The sequence below is a fragment of the Podarcis muralis genome, chromosome 15 (genome assembly GCF_964188315.1).
Source record: "Podarcis muralis chromosome 15, rPodMur119.hap1.1, whole genome shotgun sequence".
NCBI lineage: Eukaryota > Metazoa > Chordata > Lepidosauria > Squamata > Lacertidae > Podarcis > Podarcis muralis.
In genome coordinates, this window is record NC_135669.1 from 11018882 (window position 1) to 11032682 (window position 13801).

General features: G+C 46.0%; 1 protein-coding gene across 3 annotated transcripts; it reads left to right on the top strand.

Moving 5' to 3' along the window:
• The first annotated feature begins 1806 nt into the window (after positions 1-1806).
• On the top strand, positions 1807-13302 carry MYL7 (myosin light chain 7). 3 transcript variants are annotated; one of them, XM_028708848.2, is made up of 7 exons: positions 1807-1918; positions 3686-3796; positions 6185-6260; positions 8539-8643; positions 10625-10703; positions 11934-11982; positions 13127-13302. In XM_028708848.2, the coding sequence occupies exons 1-7, from the start codon at positions 1916-1918 to the stop codon at positions 13226-13228; spliced, it is 525 nt and encodes a 174-aa protein (XP_028564681.1). In that variant the 5' UTR covers positions 1807-1915; the 3' UTR covers positions 13229-13302. The 3 variants fall into 3 exon arrangements, with proteins under 3 accessions (XP_028564681.1, XP_077775379.1, XP_077775378.1); XM_077919253.1 differs by lacking the exon at positions 1807-1918 and adding an exon at positions 2270-2291; XM_077919252.1 differs by lacking the exon at positions 1807-1918 and adding an exon at positions 2381-2413.
• Positions 13303-13801: the final 499 nt, after the last annotated feature.

A 13801-nucleotide genomic window follows, 5' to 3' on the forward strand; every position in this document is an offset into this window, starting at 1 on the left:
TGGCTTAGCGGCTAAAAGGCTATTAGCGGCTTAGCGGCTTAGAAAAAGGGGGGGAGCGAAAAAAATCGCAAGACGTTTCCGTCTTGCGAAGCAAGCCCATAGGGAAAATCGTCTTGCGAAGAGCATCGAAAAACGGAAAACCCTTTCGTCTAGCGGGTTTTTCGTCTTGCGAGGCATTCGTCTTGCGGGGCCCCACTGTATTTTTGGAGCTGCTAAGTGCAGAAGCTGCAGCGTAAGACCAGAATGTCCCATCTTGCCAGATATTCTCTCGGAGGCGGGTTTAAGGCAGCATGACCGGTCCACCCGTCCACTGGGCGCAGAGCTGGGGGGGGGGGCACCGCAGGGCATCACAACTATGACATAGCGCACAAGTAGAATGGAAGGTGAGAGATGGGTGCACCAAATTTTGGCCTTGCAAGGGGGCGCTGCTGAAATTTGAAAGAACAAAGTCAGCCCTCGATTCTTTGTAATGCTGGAGAACAAAACTGCAACTGTATTGTGCATGCTGTCTTCTCGGATTCTGTGGAATTCCAAGCATTCATGTTTTAGAGAAAGGAAGAACTATCTGTAAGTGTGGTGAGGCCACAGGTGTGTAGCAAATTCCACAGGCAACAACCAACCGTCAAAAGGATCAGAAGCAGGTAACATTGGCTGAGTACATACTATGCACCAATCTCAGAGAATCCTGGGATCTGTAGTTTACCCATCACAGAGTTAAAACACCAGCACCCTTATCAAACTATGGTTCCCAGGATTCTTTCGGGGTGTGTCTGCTTTAAATATATGGTGTGCATGCAGCCATAATCCTAAAAAAAGAAGAGATTGCTGGGCAACTTCAAGGTAGAACTTTGCATGCATAAGGTCTTAGGTTTGATCCCTGGGATCTCCAGGTAAGGCAGAAATGTCCCCTGCCTGAAGGTCTAGATCGGCCAGGGTTCTGACTAGGTTCCTATGTGTATCTTTAAATCCTACTTGGACTAGACAGCCCGTCAAATTTATGGCGCATAGGAATTCCTCTTTCAAGGGACAATTTTAAATGCCCCCTCTAATTATAAGGCGTCTTACAAAGTAACATACAAAAATGCATTATACAGTGGTACCTCGGGTTAAGTACTTAATTCGTTCCGGAGGTCCGTTCTTAACCTGAAACTTTTCTTAACCTGAAGCACCACTTTAGCTAATGGGGGGGCCTCCTGCTGCTGCCACGCCGCCGGAACCCGATTTCTCTTCTCATCCTGAAGCAAAGTTCTTAACCCGAGGTACTATTTCTGGGTTAGTGGAGTCTGTAACCTGAAGCATATGTAACCTGAAGCGTATGTAACCTGAGGTACCACTGTATTAGGGAAAATTGCTTTGCAAAAATGTGCCTGTTAGGCAAAATTGTATACACAAAATGCATATATTAGAAATGTGAAGTAAAATGCTGGTGAATTTCCATCGGGGTTCCACCCCCTGCTGCCTTTTCCTTGCAAACTGAAGCAGAAATAAGTATAGAGAACTGAATTTAGGATTGGAAAAATGAGAAACTAAAATTGACAGGTTCCCTCATCCCTAGCAAGGAAGGAGACAGAAAGAAAGCAAGGGCCTAAAGGTCATATATATAATCCCATTTAAATACAGGCCAAAATAATTATAATCCTGGCACTACTGCATAGAGAAGGAAGGAAGATGGGAGACTCCATTCAGAGTGGAACTCTCAGCTCAGGAATGCCTCCTCTCTCCATCAGCAAAGCCTACAATGCGCTATGACATCCAAACCTTATCAATTCTCAGCACTGGGGACTGCCAAGTTTGGTTCTCTCCTCCTGCCACCGGGCTCCTAATTTAGCTCACCAAGTGATAAGCTGTGGGATATAGCCTGAGCTGATGCTTGACACCATCCAGAACTTCTCTGTTCTTCAGAAGGACATCCAGAATGGTGAGTACTCTCTGTCTCTCTGCTTTTGCATATATTCTTCATAGCACTGAGCTTTCAGCTGATCACACATAAAGGTTGAACTGTTACCCTGTTCCACCGAGGAAGAAGGAGAAACTAAGCAAAGGGAGAGAGCAATGGTTCATAGAATCATAGAATCATAGAGTTGGAAGAGACCACAAGGGCCATCGAGTCCAACCCCCTGCCAAGCAGGAAACACCATCAGAGCACTCCTGACATATGGTTGTCAAGCCTCTGCTTAAAGACCTCCAAAGAAGGAGACTCCACCACACTCCCTGGCAGCAAATTCCACTGTCGAACAGCTCTTACTGTCAGGAAGTTCTTCCTAATGTTTACAGGTTCAGCCTGTATGCAGGCAAGTGAGAGATGGAGAAAGGGTGTTGTCTGTGCAATGACTGGGAAGATCTAATACCCAAGGGATGGTGGCGAATATTCGCTCATGTTTGGAAGGATGCAACTATGAAGAAACAGGAGATGGTACCTGTCCCTGGTAGCACCCAGTCCTGTTTGTGTCCTGTTTTGCCTGTCAGGGAAATAATCCAGGATGCTTGCTTTTTAAAATTAAGTTAGTGTGTAATGCCACAAATTTCTTCAGCTTTCAGTTCCCTCTCCCGGTTCTCTGAATGGGTTTGTGGGTTAGATGGCTCTTCCCCAGGGATGGGGAATCTGTGGCACAATTTTGTCAGGCATGATAGGATCTGTAGTCCAACAACCTCTGGAGATGTTTAGAACAGGTTTCCTCATTCTAAATACTTGTCCGCTGTTCATCCCTAAATACACACATGCCAGTGGACTGCTCTCCTTCATCCCCATTCCCTATAACACACCGATTGTTAGTGGCTGCCAAGATTGCAGTCCTAAACACTGTTACTAGAAAGTAAGCCTCCCTGTACCAGTTAGGTTGTGCATCTGATTGTGATGTAAATGTGTTTTGGAATCGCAGCAGTTCCATAATACGGCAACCTTATCCAGTGTGGGATTAAACCGTCCAGTGAACATATTCAAGTTTGTGTATGTCCTTTTTGTCAGCTTTGGAAGCCAGGGCAGGATAGGATATGGCAGAGCAAATCTATCCAATGCTCAGCAGGTGAATTAAAAATTAATTGAGATTGAGATTCCTGCATTTCAGGGGGTTGAACTAGATAACTCTCGGGACCTCCTCCAACTCTACAATTTGATGATTCAATAATCTGAGCCCACAACTAATCCCCTAGGACAAAAATTTCCAAACAGAGCTTTCCAACTTTTCCATGTTAGCGACACATTTTTTAGACGTGCATCATTTCACGATGCAGTAATTCAGTTTTACCAGCAAACTGGAGGTTAAATAACCTCTATTCCAGCCCTGGGAGGAGCATTCGCACGGCACACCTGCACACTGCAGCCGACACACTATCTAGAGTTGTAGCCAATGTCACATTAAGAAAACAGTTCTGTTTTCACAAGCATTTATGCTTGTGCAATGGAACTTTCCTCCCTTCCCTTCCCCACCCCCTAAATCTGTTCTGTGGGATCCCTCAATCCTCTGGAGCAGTTTTGGGAAGAGAGAGAGAGGGGAGAAGGTGGGGAAAGTTGTGCGAGTGTAAATCTTAGTACTAATGAAATGAGTGTGCTGGATCTTGTCTCTCCAGTCTGCTAGTTGGGCTAAGCATAATGAGTGCTGTGGTTTACGTCATCCCAATGTGTCAGGTGTACTGACTGGTACTGTTGTAACCTGTTACTCTTCTTGTTGTTGTTGTTGTCGTTCAGGCCAGCAGAAAAGCCGGGACTCGGAGCAAAGCTGCTGCAAAGCATGCCCAGAGGAGCTCCTCCAATGTCTTCTCCATGTTTGAGCAGTCGCAGATCCAAGAGTTCAAGGAGGTGAGATGCTCAGGGCTTGTTTTCCTGTTCAGCCAAGGAAATGAGTTCCAAGCCTGAACCCAGCCTATATCCAATGGAGTAAAATTGACAAAGGTGGACTCTGTGAGTCAGGTCTATTTTACCTGGCAGTGGGAATAAGTCTTTGCTACCTGGTGGTAACTCTGAGGTTTCAGATGGGAGTTCTGCCACAGCTGCCAACCTGGAGAGGTCAGGGACTGAATCTGGGCTGTTGTTCTTCATGCAAAGCTCTGCCACTGAGCCATCATGACAAAGAGATGGAGTTCATATGTCTCTTTATGTCACCTCTGTGCATGATCAGGGTTCTGAAATGCGAGAGGCAATTCAGCATGAGACCTGCAGACTAGGGATGGGAGAGAATGCAGTTCACTTTGCATTTAGAGGTGAACTTAATTCTTTCACACTTCCCTGAAAAGATATGCAAACTGAAGGGCAGCTATCCTTCAAAATTCTCACTGCTCTGGTTTTGCAGTGCCGATCTGCAGCCAAGTAATGGGAACCAAGATGCATATACTGGGGTGAGGTGCACATAAGAATGCATTTATGGGTGAAAATGACATACAGAAATGTGTTATGCTATGAGTAAATGCTTTAGGAAAATGTGCATATTGGGCAAAGTTGCATTTTGAAAAGTGTAAATTAGGAGAAATGTGCAATAAAATGCTGATGGTTTTTCAGGAGGGCTCTTTTTTAAAAGAAAGAAAGAAAGAAAATATTGCATACTGGTGTGGAAATGTAGAGAACTGAACTTAAGATGGGAAAAAATCCTTACCACAGACAGTCACCCTCCAACTGTCCCTGTATAGACCTGTAAGGTCATGTGAATTTGGGGGAACTCTTTTCATATCACAACACTCTACAGAATATCAGTGCAGTGAACTGAAAATGGGAATTTTCTGCTCCTGCTCCTGTATTGTAGACTACCAGGGACATGGGGTGTGTGTGTGTGTGGTCTAAACCACTGAGCCTCTTGGGGTTGGCAGTTTGAATCCCTGTGATGGAGTGAGCTCCCATTGTTCTATCCCGGATCCTGCCAATCTACCAGTTCAAAATCACGCCAGTGCAAGTAGATAAATAGGTACCGCTGTGATGGGAAGGTAAACAGCATTTCCATGTGCTCTGGTTTCCATCATGGTGTCTTGCTGCGTCAAAAGTGGTTAAGTCATGCTGGCCACATGACCAGAAAGCTGTCTGCGGACAACCGCCAGCTCCCTAGGCCTGAAAGCAAGATGAGCACCGCAACCCCAGAGTCGGTCACGACTGGACCTAATGGTCAGGGGTCCCTTTACCTTTACCTTTACCATTCCATCTGCTATACATAAAACAGCAGCCACCAGTTTCTTCAGATGTTTCAGACAGGTCTCTATAGTATAGTGTATTTTTAAATAGGGTTTTAGAGTTTTTAGGGGTTTTTAAATGTTTTATGTAGTTTTTATGTAGTTTTTAGTAGTTTTATGTAGTTTTTATGTAGTTTTATGTAGTTTTTCAATTTCATTGTTCCACATGGGACAATGACAATAAAGATATCGCTATCGTTATTGTTATTTCCCTTAAGGTTGGATCCTGTTTTTGTTTGTATGAATTCCTGTTTTTGTTTATTTTTATATGCTAGAGATTATATAGAGATTTATTTTAAAAACAAAATTATTACATGCTTTAAATCAAGGGTTTTATCCAATGCTAGTCATATTCAGAGCAGACTCACTGAAATCAGTAGGTTTGAATAAGTTAGAGCTGTCATGTATTCTACTCATATTGATCGAGAGCAAAAGTCCAACATATAGTTAGCAGAGTAAAAACGAAAACACCTTTAAGTCAGCTGTACTCAGCTTCTCTGAAGGAATAACCCAAACACCATGAACCTTCTGCTTGCTTCTTTCACACAGAGAAGCTTCCAGAACCCTCTTGAATTAACTAGAATAGGATAGATCTCTACACATCGGGTCAATACTTTCTGTACTAAGAAATGCAAACTGACAAGAGCCATTAATTTAAATGGGTCTGTGCTGAGTAGAACTCAATTGAAGACAACCTAAATGAGAAATAACTCTTAGAGGGTAAACAGGAAAGTGATGTGAGGATGGGGAAGCCCAGCCAAGGTAGATTTTACATTTGAATTACAGGCTTATAACATGCAACCCCCAACTCTACTGGTTTGCATGACTTGTGAAACAAGCAAGGGCTGCTCAACTAATGAAGTGCTATAATCACTTTTGCCCTTCGCTGGAGAGATAACAATGAGGAGTAGATGCCGGGGGGGGGGGGGGTTTGGAAAATATTTGTGAGAGTGTGTATGTTCTTATTATAGTGGCAGAAAGGAATTAAACTTGAGAAATAGAGCAGATCTAACTTTCCTTATCTTTCCCCAAGGCATTCAGCTGCATTGACCAGAATCGTGATGGCATTATCAGCAAATCAGACTTGAAAGAGACATATGGTCAGCTGGGTGAGTGCCTCCGGTCACCATGAAATTGCACTCTTCAAAACTTCAGATGATTTTTTAAAAAAGAAAAATATTAAGCAACTAACTGGTACAAGGAAAAACAGTGCCAAATAGCCAGGCCTGGATTCAGTCTCTGCCAGAGAGAGATTATTGTAATCTTCATCTTTAAAACTGACAAAAGGTAAAGGTACCCCTGACCATTAGGTCCAGTTGCAGACGACTCTGGGGTTGCGGTGCTCATCTCGCTTTATTGGCCGAGGGAGCCGGCGTACAGCTTCCAGGTCATGTGGCCAGCATGACTAAGCCATGACTAACCAGAGCAGCGCACGGAAATGCCATTTACCTTCCCACCAGAGTGGTACCTATTTATCTACTTGCACTTTGAGGTGCTTTCGAATTGCTTGGTGGGCAGGAGCAGGGACCGAACAATGGGAGCTTACCCCGTCGCGGGGATTCGAACTGCCGACATTCTGATCGGCAAGCCCCAGGCTCTGTGGTTTAGACCACAGCGCCACCCGCGTCCCTAAAACTGACAAAGGAACATACAAAATGGGAGATGCCAGAGATTGATCCTGGTACTTTCGGCATGCAACGCTAGGGGGCTGATGGGAGTTGTAGTCCAAAACATCTGCAGGGCACCAGGTTGGTACTGCTTTAGGGAGAAGCAATTGCTATTTACTAAAAGCAACATTCACAACTGGAAAGAGCTGTAGCGCGGTGGTAGAGAATCTGCTTCACATGCAGAAGATCCCAGGTTCAATCCCCAGATGGGAGAGACTGTTGCCTGGAACTCTGGAGGGCTCCTGCCAGTCAGTGCATGCAATACTGAGTGAGATAGACCAATAGTCTGACTCAGTATAAGGAAGTTTCCTGTGTCTAAAAATTCGCAGTGACCTTTCTAATGCCCACTTGCTTATCTTCAGAGCCTCTGAGGACTTGGTGCATGTTATTTCTGGAGCCATGAGCACTTCACGGTCCTTCATCTCTGGATGGTGTCATTTTTGATAAACAGCTTGTCACTTTCAGAAAGGGGTCTGCAGATCTCAGCTTTATTTCTAGTACACAGGGTGGTGGTATGTGCATCCTTCCTAACTTTGGAGCGCTCTTTTTTCCTCTTCTAGCACAGAAGGAGGAGGAGACGAGCTAAAAATGCCAGTGGCGAAGTTGTTTTAAGGGGAGACATGTATTCAAATGACATTATCACCAAAGCCAGAAACCCTGGGAAGTCTGTAGAATGTAGACCAGGGCTGATATGGTTCGCCAAATTTTGTGCGCAAAGGTGTGGGAGGGTGAGGATTCAAGAAGGAAATGGCAAAAATTATATGTCTCTACCACAGAGGACTTGCTGATCAGAAGGTCGGTGGTTTGAATCCCCGCAACGGGGTGAGCTCCCGTTGCTCGGTCCCTGCTCCTGCCAACCTAGCAGTTTGAAAGCACGTCAAAGTACAAGTAGATAATTAGATACCATTCTGGCGGGAAGGTAAATGGCGTTTCCGTGTGCTGCTCTGGTTCACCAGAAGCGGCTTAGTCATGCTGGCCATATGACCCAGAAGCTGTATGCCGGCTCCCTCGGCCAATAAAGCGAGATGAGCTCCGCAACCCCAGAGTTGGCCACGACTGGACCTAATGGTCAGGGGTCCCTTTACCATTACTTTACTATGCCCCTGTGGGCAGAGTCATATAGAATCAGCCACACATGTTCTTTTGCACTGACAATTTTGTATCAGACAATTGGATCTAAGTACAGTACATCAGTTGGCTGTTAGCAGGGAGTGGCACACTGGCAAATGTTAGGTAGTCTTCCTTATGTTAACTCAGAGTGGGGATAAGGGGAAGATAGTAGCCATGCAATGAGGATTCATGAATGTTAGAAAACAGTATTTTAATTGTTAGTGGTTGGGCAAACCCAGCCAGATGGGCAGGGTATAAATAATAAAATTATTATTATTAATATATTGTTTGATGCAGATTTTGCTGTGTACCGAACCTTTCAGAATTCGTTCTATATGCCAATAAAGGTTTGCAATTGATATAGGTCTCTGAAGACTGAGGATGGACAAAAATTCCCCAGAAGTTCCAGGTTAGGGGGTGTTTTGCTTATCTCAGAAATTAGACCTGTATTGTCCAACCTGGTGCAATGTCCACCATCTGTATTGAAATAAGGGTTGCAGATAACTGCCCCAAGAACATCATGATCACAAATAGTCATGTATGAACAATAAACAGGATGTTTGGAAAGGTCCATGGATTTCACTACTAGGGCCTGCTTTTTTCTCTACAGGGAAAATAAATGTGAAGGAGGAAGAGCTGGATGAGATGCTAAAGGAAGGGAAAGGGCCAATTAACTTCACGGTCTTCTTAACACTCTTTGGGGAGAAATTGAATGGTAAGTTGGTGCTGCCATAGTCAAGGACCTTGCTCACTAAACCTCAGTCTTGCTCATTAACCCTCAATACAGCCCTTGATTTCCACCCAACACTCCTGAACATACTGCAATAAGAGGCCAAAACCCAAAAAAACCAAAACTGTTTTACCACTAAGGGCATTTCCAGGCTGCCATTGTTTTCAGGAAGGATTCAATCACATGCCAGCAAATGGAGATTGCACAACAAGCTAATTTGAAGCTAATTTGAGAGCCAGTGTGGTGTAGTGGTTAAGAGCTGTAGACTCGTAATCTGGTGAACAGGGTTCGATTCCCCGCTCCTCCACATGTAGCTGCTGGGTGACCTTGGGCTAGTCACACTTCTGTGAAGTCTCTCAGCCTCACTCACCTCACAGAGTGTTTGTTGTGGGGGAGGAAGGGAAAGGAGATTGTTAGCCGCTTTGAGACTCCTTCGGGTAGTGATAAAGCGGGATATTAAATCCAAACTCTTCTACTTCTTGTACAACAAACCTACTTCGCCCCTCAAAATTGGTTTGCAGCAAGGTAATTGGCAGGAAAATGCACAGGGGTCAGGTAATGATTTCTCAATGCAACATCATCTAGCCACCCCACAAACAAATTAGAATGAACACTTGATAAATTATGGGTGTCCTCTGGCCTCCCCACAAACCCTGTGCAAAACAAATCAGGATGAATGCACAATGCGCATGTCATACGGAAGGGGTGCTTAAAAAAGGGTGTTTGTTTGTTTATTGCATTTACATCCCACCTTTTTCTCCAAGGAGCTCAAGTTGGCGTCCATGGTTCTCGCCCTCCTCATTAATCCCCACAACCACTTTATGAGGTGGGTTCGGCTGAGAGGCAGTGACAGACCCAAGATCGCCCAGTGAGCTTCAAGGCTGAGTGGAGATTTGAAACTTGGTCTCTCAAGTCCTAGTCTGACACTCTAACCATTACAGTGGTACCTCGGGTTACAGACGCTTCAGGTTACAGACTCCGCTAACCCAGAAATAGTACCTCGGGTTAAGAACTTTGCTTCAGGATGATCACACAGTGGCGGTGCGGCAGCAGCGGGAGGCCCCATTAGCTAAAGTGGTGCTTCACGTTAAGAACAGTTTCAGGTTAAGAACGGACCTCCAGAACAAATTAAGTTCTTAACCCGAGATACCACTGTACACCACACTGGCTTTGGGTACGAATTGTCCATTCAAGCAAAGCCCTTGTGTTCAACATTCTCTGTCCGGTAGCACCAGGGCACTGTGCAAATGGAAAGGTGAGTTTAATGTTGTGCAACAGTTGTGCTGACAGAAACCTGTGCAACGGATTGTGCAAGAAAGTTACCAGCAACTTGCTTACGCTTTCTCTTGTGCAAAAACATTTTGCCTGTCACACCACTAAGTGACTTTAACTTAGGGCTATGTTGTGTGCAACCTCAATGGAAAATCATGACATAAGCATCCCCATACTGCAGAATGAACATTGCTGTTACTTCCTCATGTTCACAAATATATTTAAGTGGTCAAGTGGATGAGTCACAGAAGATCTTTGGGACTGGCAAAAAGTTCTTGAGAAAAGGCAAAAGTGAATCCATTCCATTAGCCGGTTCCCTTAAGGCAGTGAGGGCTAAACTTGGCCCTCCGTTTTGGGACTGCAATTCCCATCATCCCTGACCACTGGTCCTATTAGCTAGTGATGATGGGAGTTGTAGTCCCAAAACAGCTGAAGGGCCAAGTTTGGCCATCACTGCCTTAAGGTGTAGGAGCCAGTTATTATACTTTTCTGTCCTTGAGATCTCTCTCTCTCTCTCTCTCTCTCTCTCTCTCTCTCTCTCTCTCTCTCTCGCCATTGTTTGGTTTGGTTTTTGTTAACTTTCCATTCCTCCCTGGAACGTCAAATCTTCCAGACTCCCTGCCCAACCAAAAGGGGGTCTTGCTCTCGTTTTGAGGATCTTTGCTGTATGTTGAGCAATTCTTCTCTTCCACAGGCACCGATCCTGAGGAATCCATCCTTGCTGCCTTCAAGTTATTTGACCCCAACGGAACTGGCTGTGTGAACAAAGATGAGTAAGAACATTTACTATACAGTTCAGATCCTGGGTAAAGCCCATGGGGCTCTGACTGGATTAAGTCTGATCATTAGCATATACGGCTCCGGGGTGCAAAAATCCACCCAGCGCCCCCATTTTTTTTTTTGGGGGGGGGGAGGTCAAAGTTATAGAGCTTTTTCTAGGGGGCAACTCAAAGTCGTTGAGCTTTTAAGGAGGGGAACAGCGGAAACCGCTAACATGAAAAAATAAAAAGCGGCAGCGATAACTCCTGTCTTTTTGCGATCATGCGAAAATGAAAGACACCACTAGGGGGCGCCGCCGAATACGTTGATTCTGCAGCTGTTCTGCAAAAGAGAATGGAAATGACCCATCGACCGCAATCACCCGGGGTGGGTGGGTGCGGTTAAGAGCTTAGGCAGCTTGCACCCCCGAGTAGAGACAGCCCTGGGTCTGATTGGCTTAATCAATGGTGGGGGTGAGGAAGCCATGGCTCATTGGAAGAGCATCAGCTCTGGTCCCATTCCTGGCATCTTCAGGTCAAACTGGGAGGAACCCTTGTCTGAACTCCTGGAGAGCTGCTGCCAGTCCGTGTAGGCACTACTGAGCTTGATGGTCCAATGGCCTGACTCATTATAAGGAAACCTCCTAGGATTTCTCCATACAAGCCTCAGCAGAGAAGACTTCAGGGAAGGGCCATGGCTCATGGGTAGAGCAAGCAAAAGTTCCCACGTATCCCTAGGGCGGAGGGAGACCCGGAGAGCTGCTGCCAGTCAGTGCAGGCAATACTGGTCTGGTACAATGGTCTGGTAAGGGACGCGGGTGGCGCTGTGGGTTAAACCACAGAGCCTAGGACTTGCGGATCAGAAGGTTGGCGGTTCGAATCCCTGCGACGGGGTGAGCTCCTGTTGCTCGGTCCCTGCTCCTGCCAACCTAGCAGTTTGAAAGCACATCAAAGTGCAAGTAGATAAATAGGTAAGGTAAACGGCGTTTCCGTGCGCTGCTCTGGTTCACCAGAAGCGGCTTAGTCATGCTGGCCACATGACCCAGAAGCTGTACGCCGGCTCCCTCGGCCAGTAAAACAAGATGAGCGCCGCAACCCCAGAGTCGACCATGACTGGACAGGGGTCCCTTTACCCTTTACCTTACAATGGTCTGGTACAGTATAAGGCAATTTCTATGTTCCTCTTAGAGTTCTGGGTGGTGTGTTGGAACAGCACTGACTTTTTATTTCCAATTTGTTTTCCAGGTTTAAGCAACTCCTGATGACTCAGGCGGACAAGTTCTCTGCTGAGGAGGTGAGGCAACTCTTTCTGGTCTAGCACTAGTTAAAGCGTGCTTCTCGCCCTCCCTCTTTAAATCCCAATTTCCCCTTAGCAGGAATCTTTCACAAGCATCAAACCTAGGAGACACCTTTCAACTGGTGTATTAATATGGCATAGGGATGTGGGTGGAGCTGTGGTCTAAACGACTGAGCCTCTTGAGCTTGCCGATCAGAAGGTCGGCGGTTCAAATCCCCACGACGAGGTGAGCTCCCATTGCTCTGTCGCAGCTCCTGCCAACCTAGCAGTTCAAAAGCACACCAGTGCAAGTAGATAAATAGGTACTGCTGTGGCAGGAAGGTAAACAGTGTTTCTGTGCACTCTGGTTTCCGTCAGTGTGTTCTGTTGCACCAGAAGCGGTTTATTCATGCTGGCCACATGACCCGGAAAGCTGTCTGTGGACAAACGCCGGCTCCCTCGGCCTGAAAGTGAGATGAGCGCCGCAAACCCATAGTCGCCTTTGACTGGACTTAATCACCCAGGGGTCCTTTACCTTTTTTACCTTTATTAATATGGTTATGTTTTAAAATTTGTAGGACTGGCTGCAAAATGGCAAACCATCCCAGTGCAGTCCAGCAGCCATTCAGAAGAGCAAACATCTTTCCTTTGGGCACCTGGGGAAGGTTGCTTTCTTTTAAAAAAATGCTGTGTAATCAATCAATTGGCCTTGCTTTATTGGAACCTAAACATTTTTTACTGCAACTCTGGCAGGGGCTGATGGGAATTGAAAACATTCTGGAGGCTACCAGGTTGACAGAGGCTGATGTAAGGTGCTTTGATAGCCATTTGGTCATCTAACCTGCAATATACATTTATTTAACTTCAAGAACGGTTCCCCCTTCCAATCTCATGACTCAAGGAGGCGGGGAAACCATGGCGATGGAGTCCCAAGGCTCGCAAGGCTGGGCAGGGACTGGTCGATTAGGCCAGTGTTCCCCAACCTTGGGCCTCCAGCTGTTTTTGGACTACAACTCCCATCATCCCTCGCTAGCAAGACCAGTGGTCAAGGATGATGGGAATTGTAGTCCAAAAACAGCTGGAGGCCCAAGGTTGGGGAACACTGGATTAGGCCAGCCGAACGCTGCCTTCTTACCCCCGTTTTGTGTTCCTTCTTCCCTAGGTAGAGCAAATGTTTGCGGTCGCTCCCATCGACGTGGCCGGAAACATTGACTACAAATCCTTGTGCTACATCATCACACATGGTGATGAGAAGGAAGAGTGAAGATCTGTGGGAAATTGAAAGTTTGCAGCGGCAACTACTGCTATATTTGAATAAAAGGCCCGATGAGAAATGAAGGAAGCTGCGACTGTGAGTTCTGTCTGAATCAGTAGCAGCTGGTATTGTGGGGTTGGACCACCCTCCCGATAGCACTGGGATACCATTTAGTTTCAGGGCTGTGTACTAGCTCTAGCACTGCCCAGGTAAGCTACAGTGAGGCTCTGTCCCACCACACAGGGTACCATTCCTCTGAATACCAGAGGCTGGGAGCATGTATAGCTCAGTCGGTAAAGCATGAGACTCATAGAGTCATGGGTTTGAGCTCCATGTTGGAGGGAAAAGATTCCTGCATTGCAGTGGTGAGCTGAACCCCATGATCCTTCCCATCTCTATGAATCTATGTGTACTACATGTCCCCGGTTCCTATATAGCACTTCCAGGCAAAAAGAGCCAAGTGGCTAGCTTGAGTGGCAAAGCATTCGGCCTGGAAAATAAAGCCACAGGATGGGGAACCTGCGGCTTTCCAAATGTGGCTGGACTCCAGCTCCCATCAGCCCCAGGCAGCATGTCCAATGG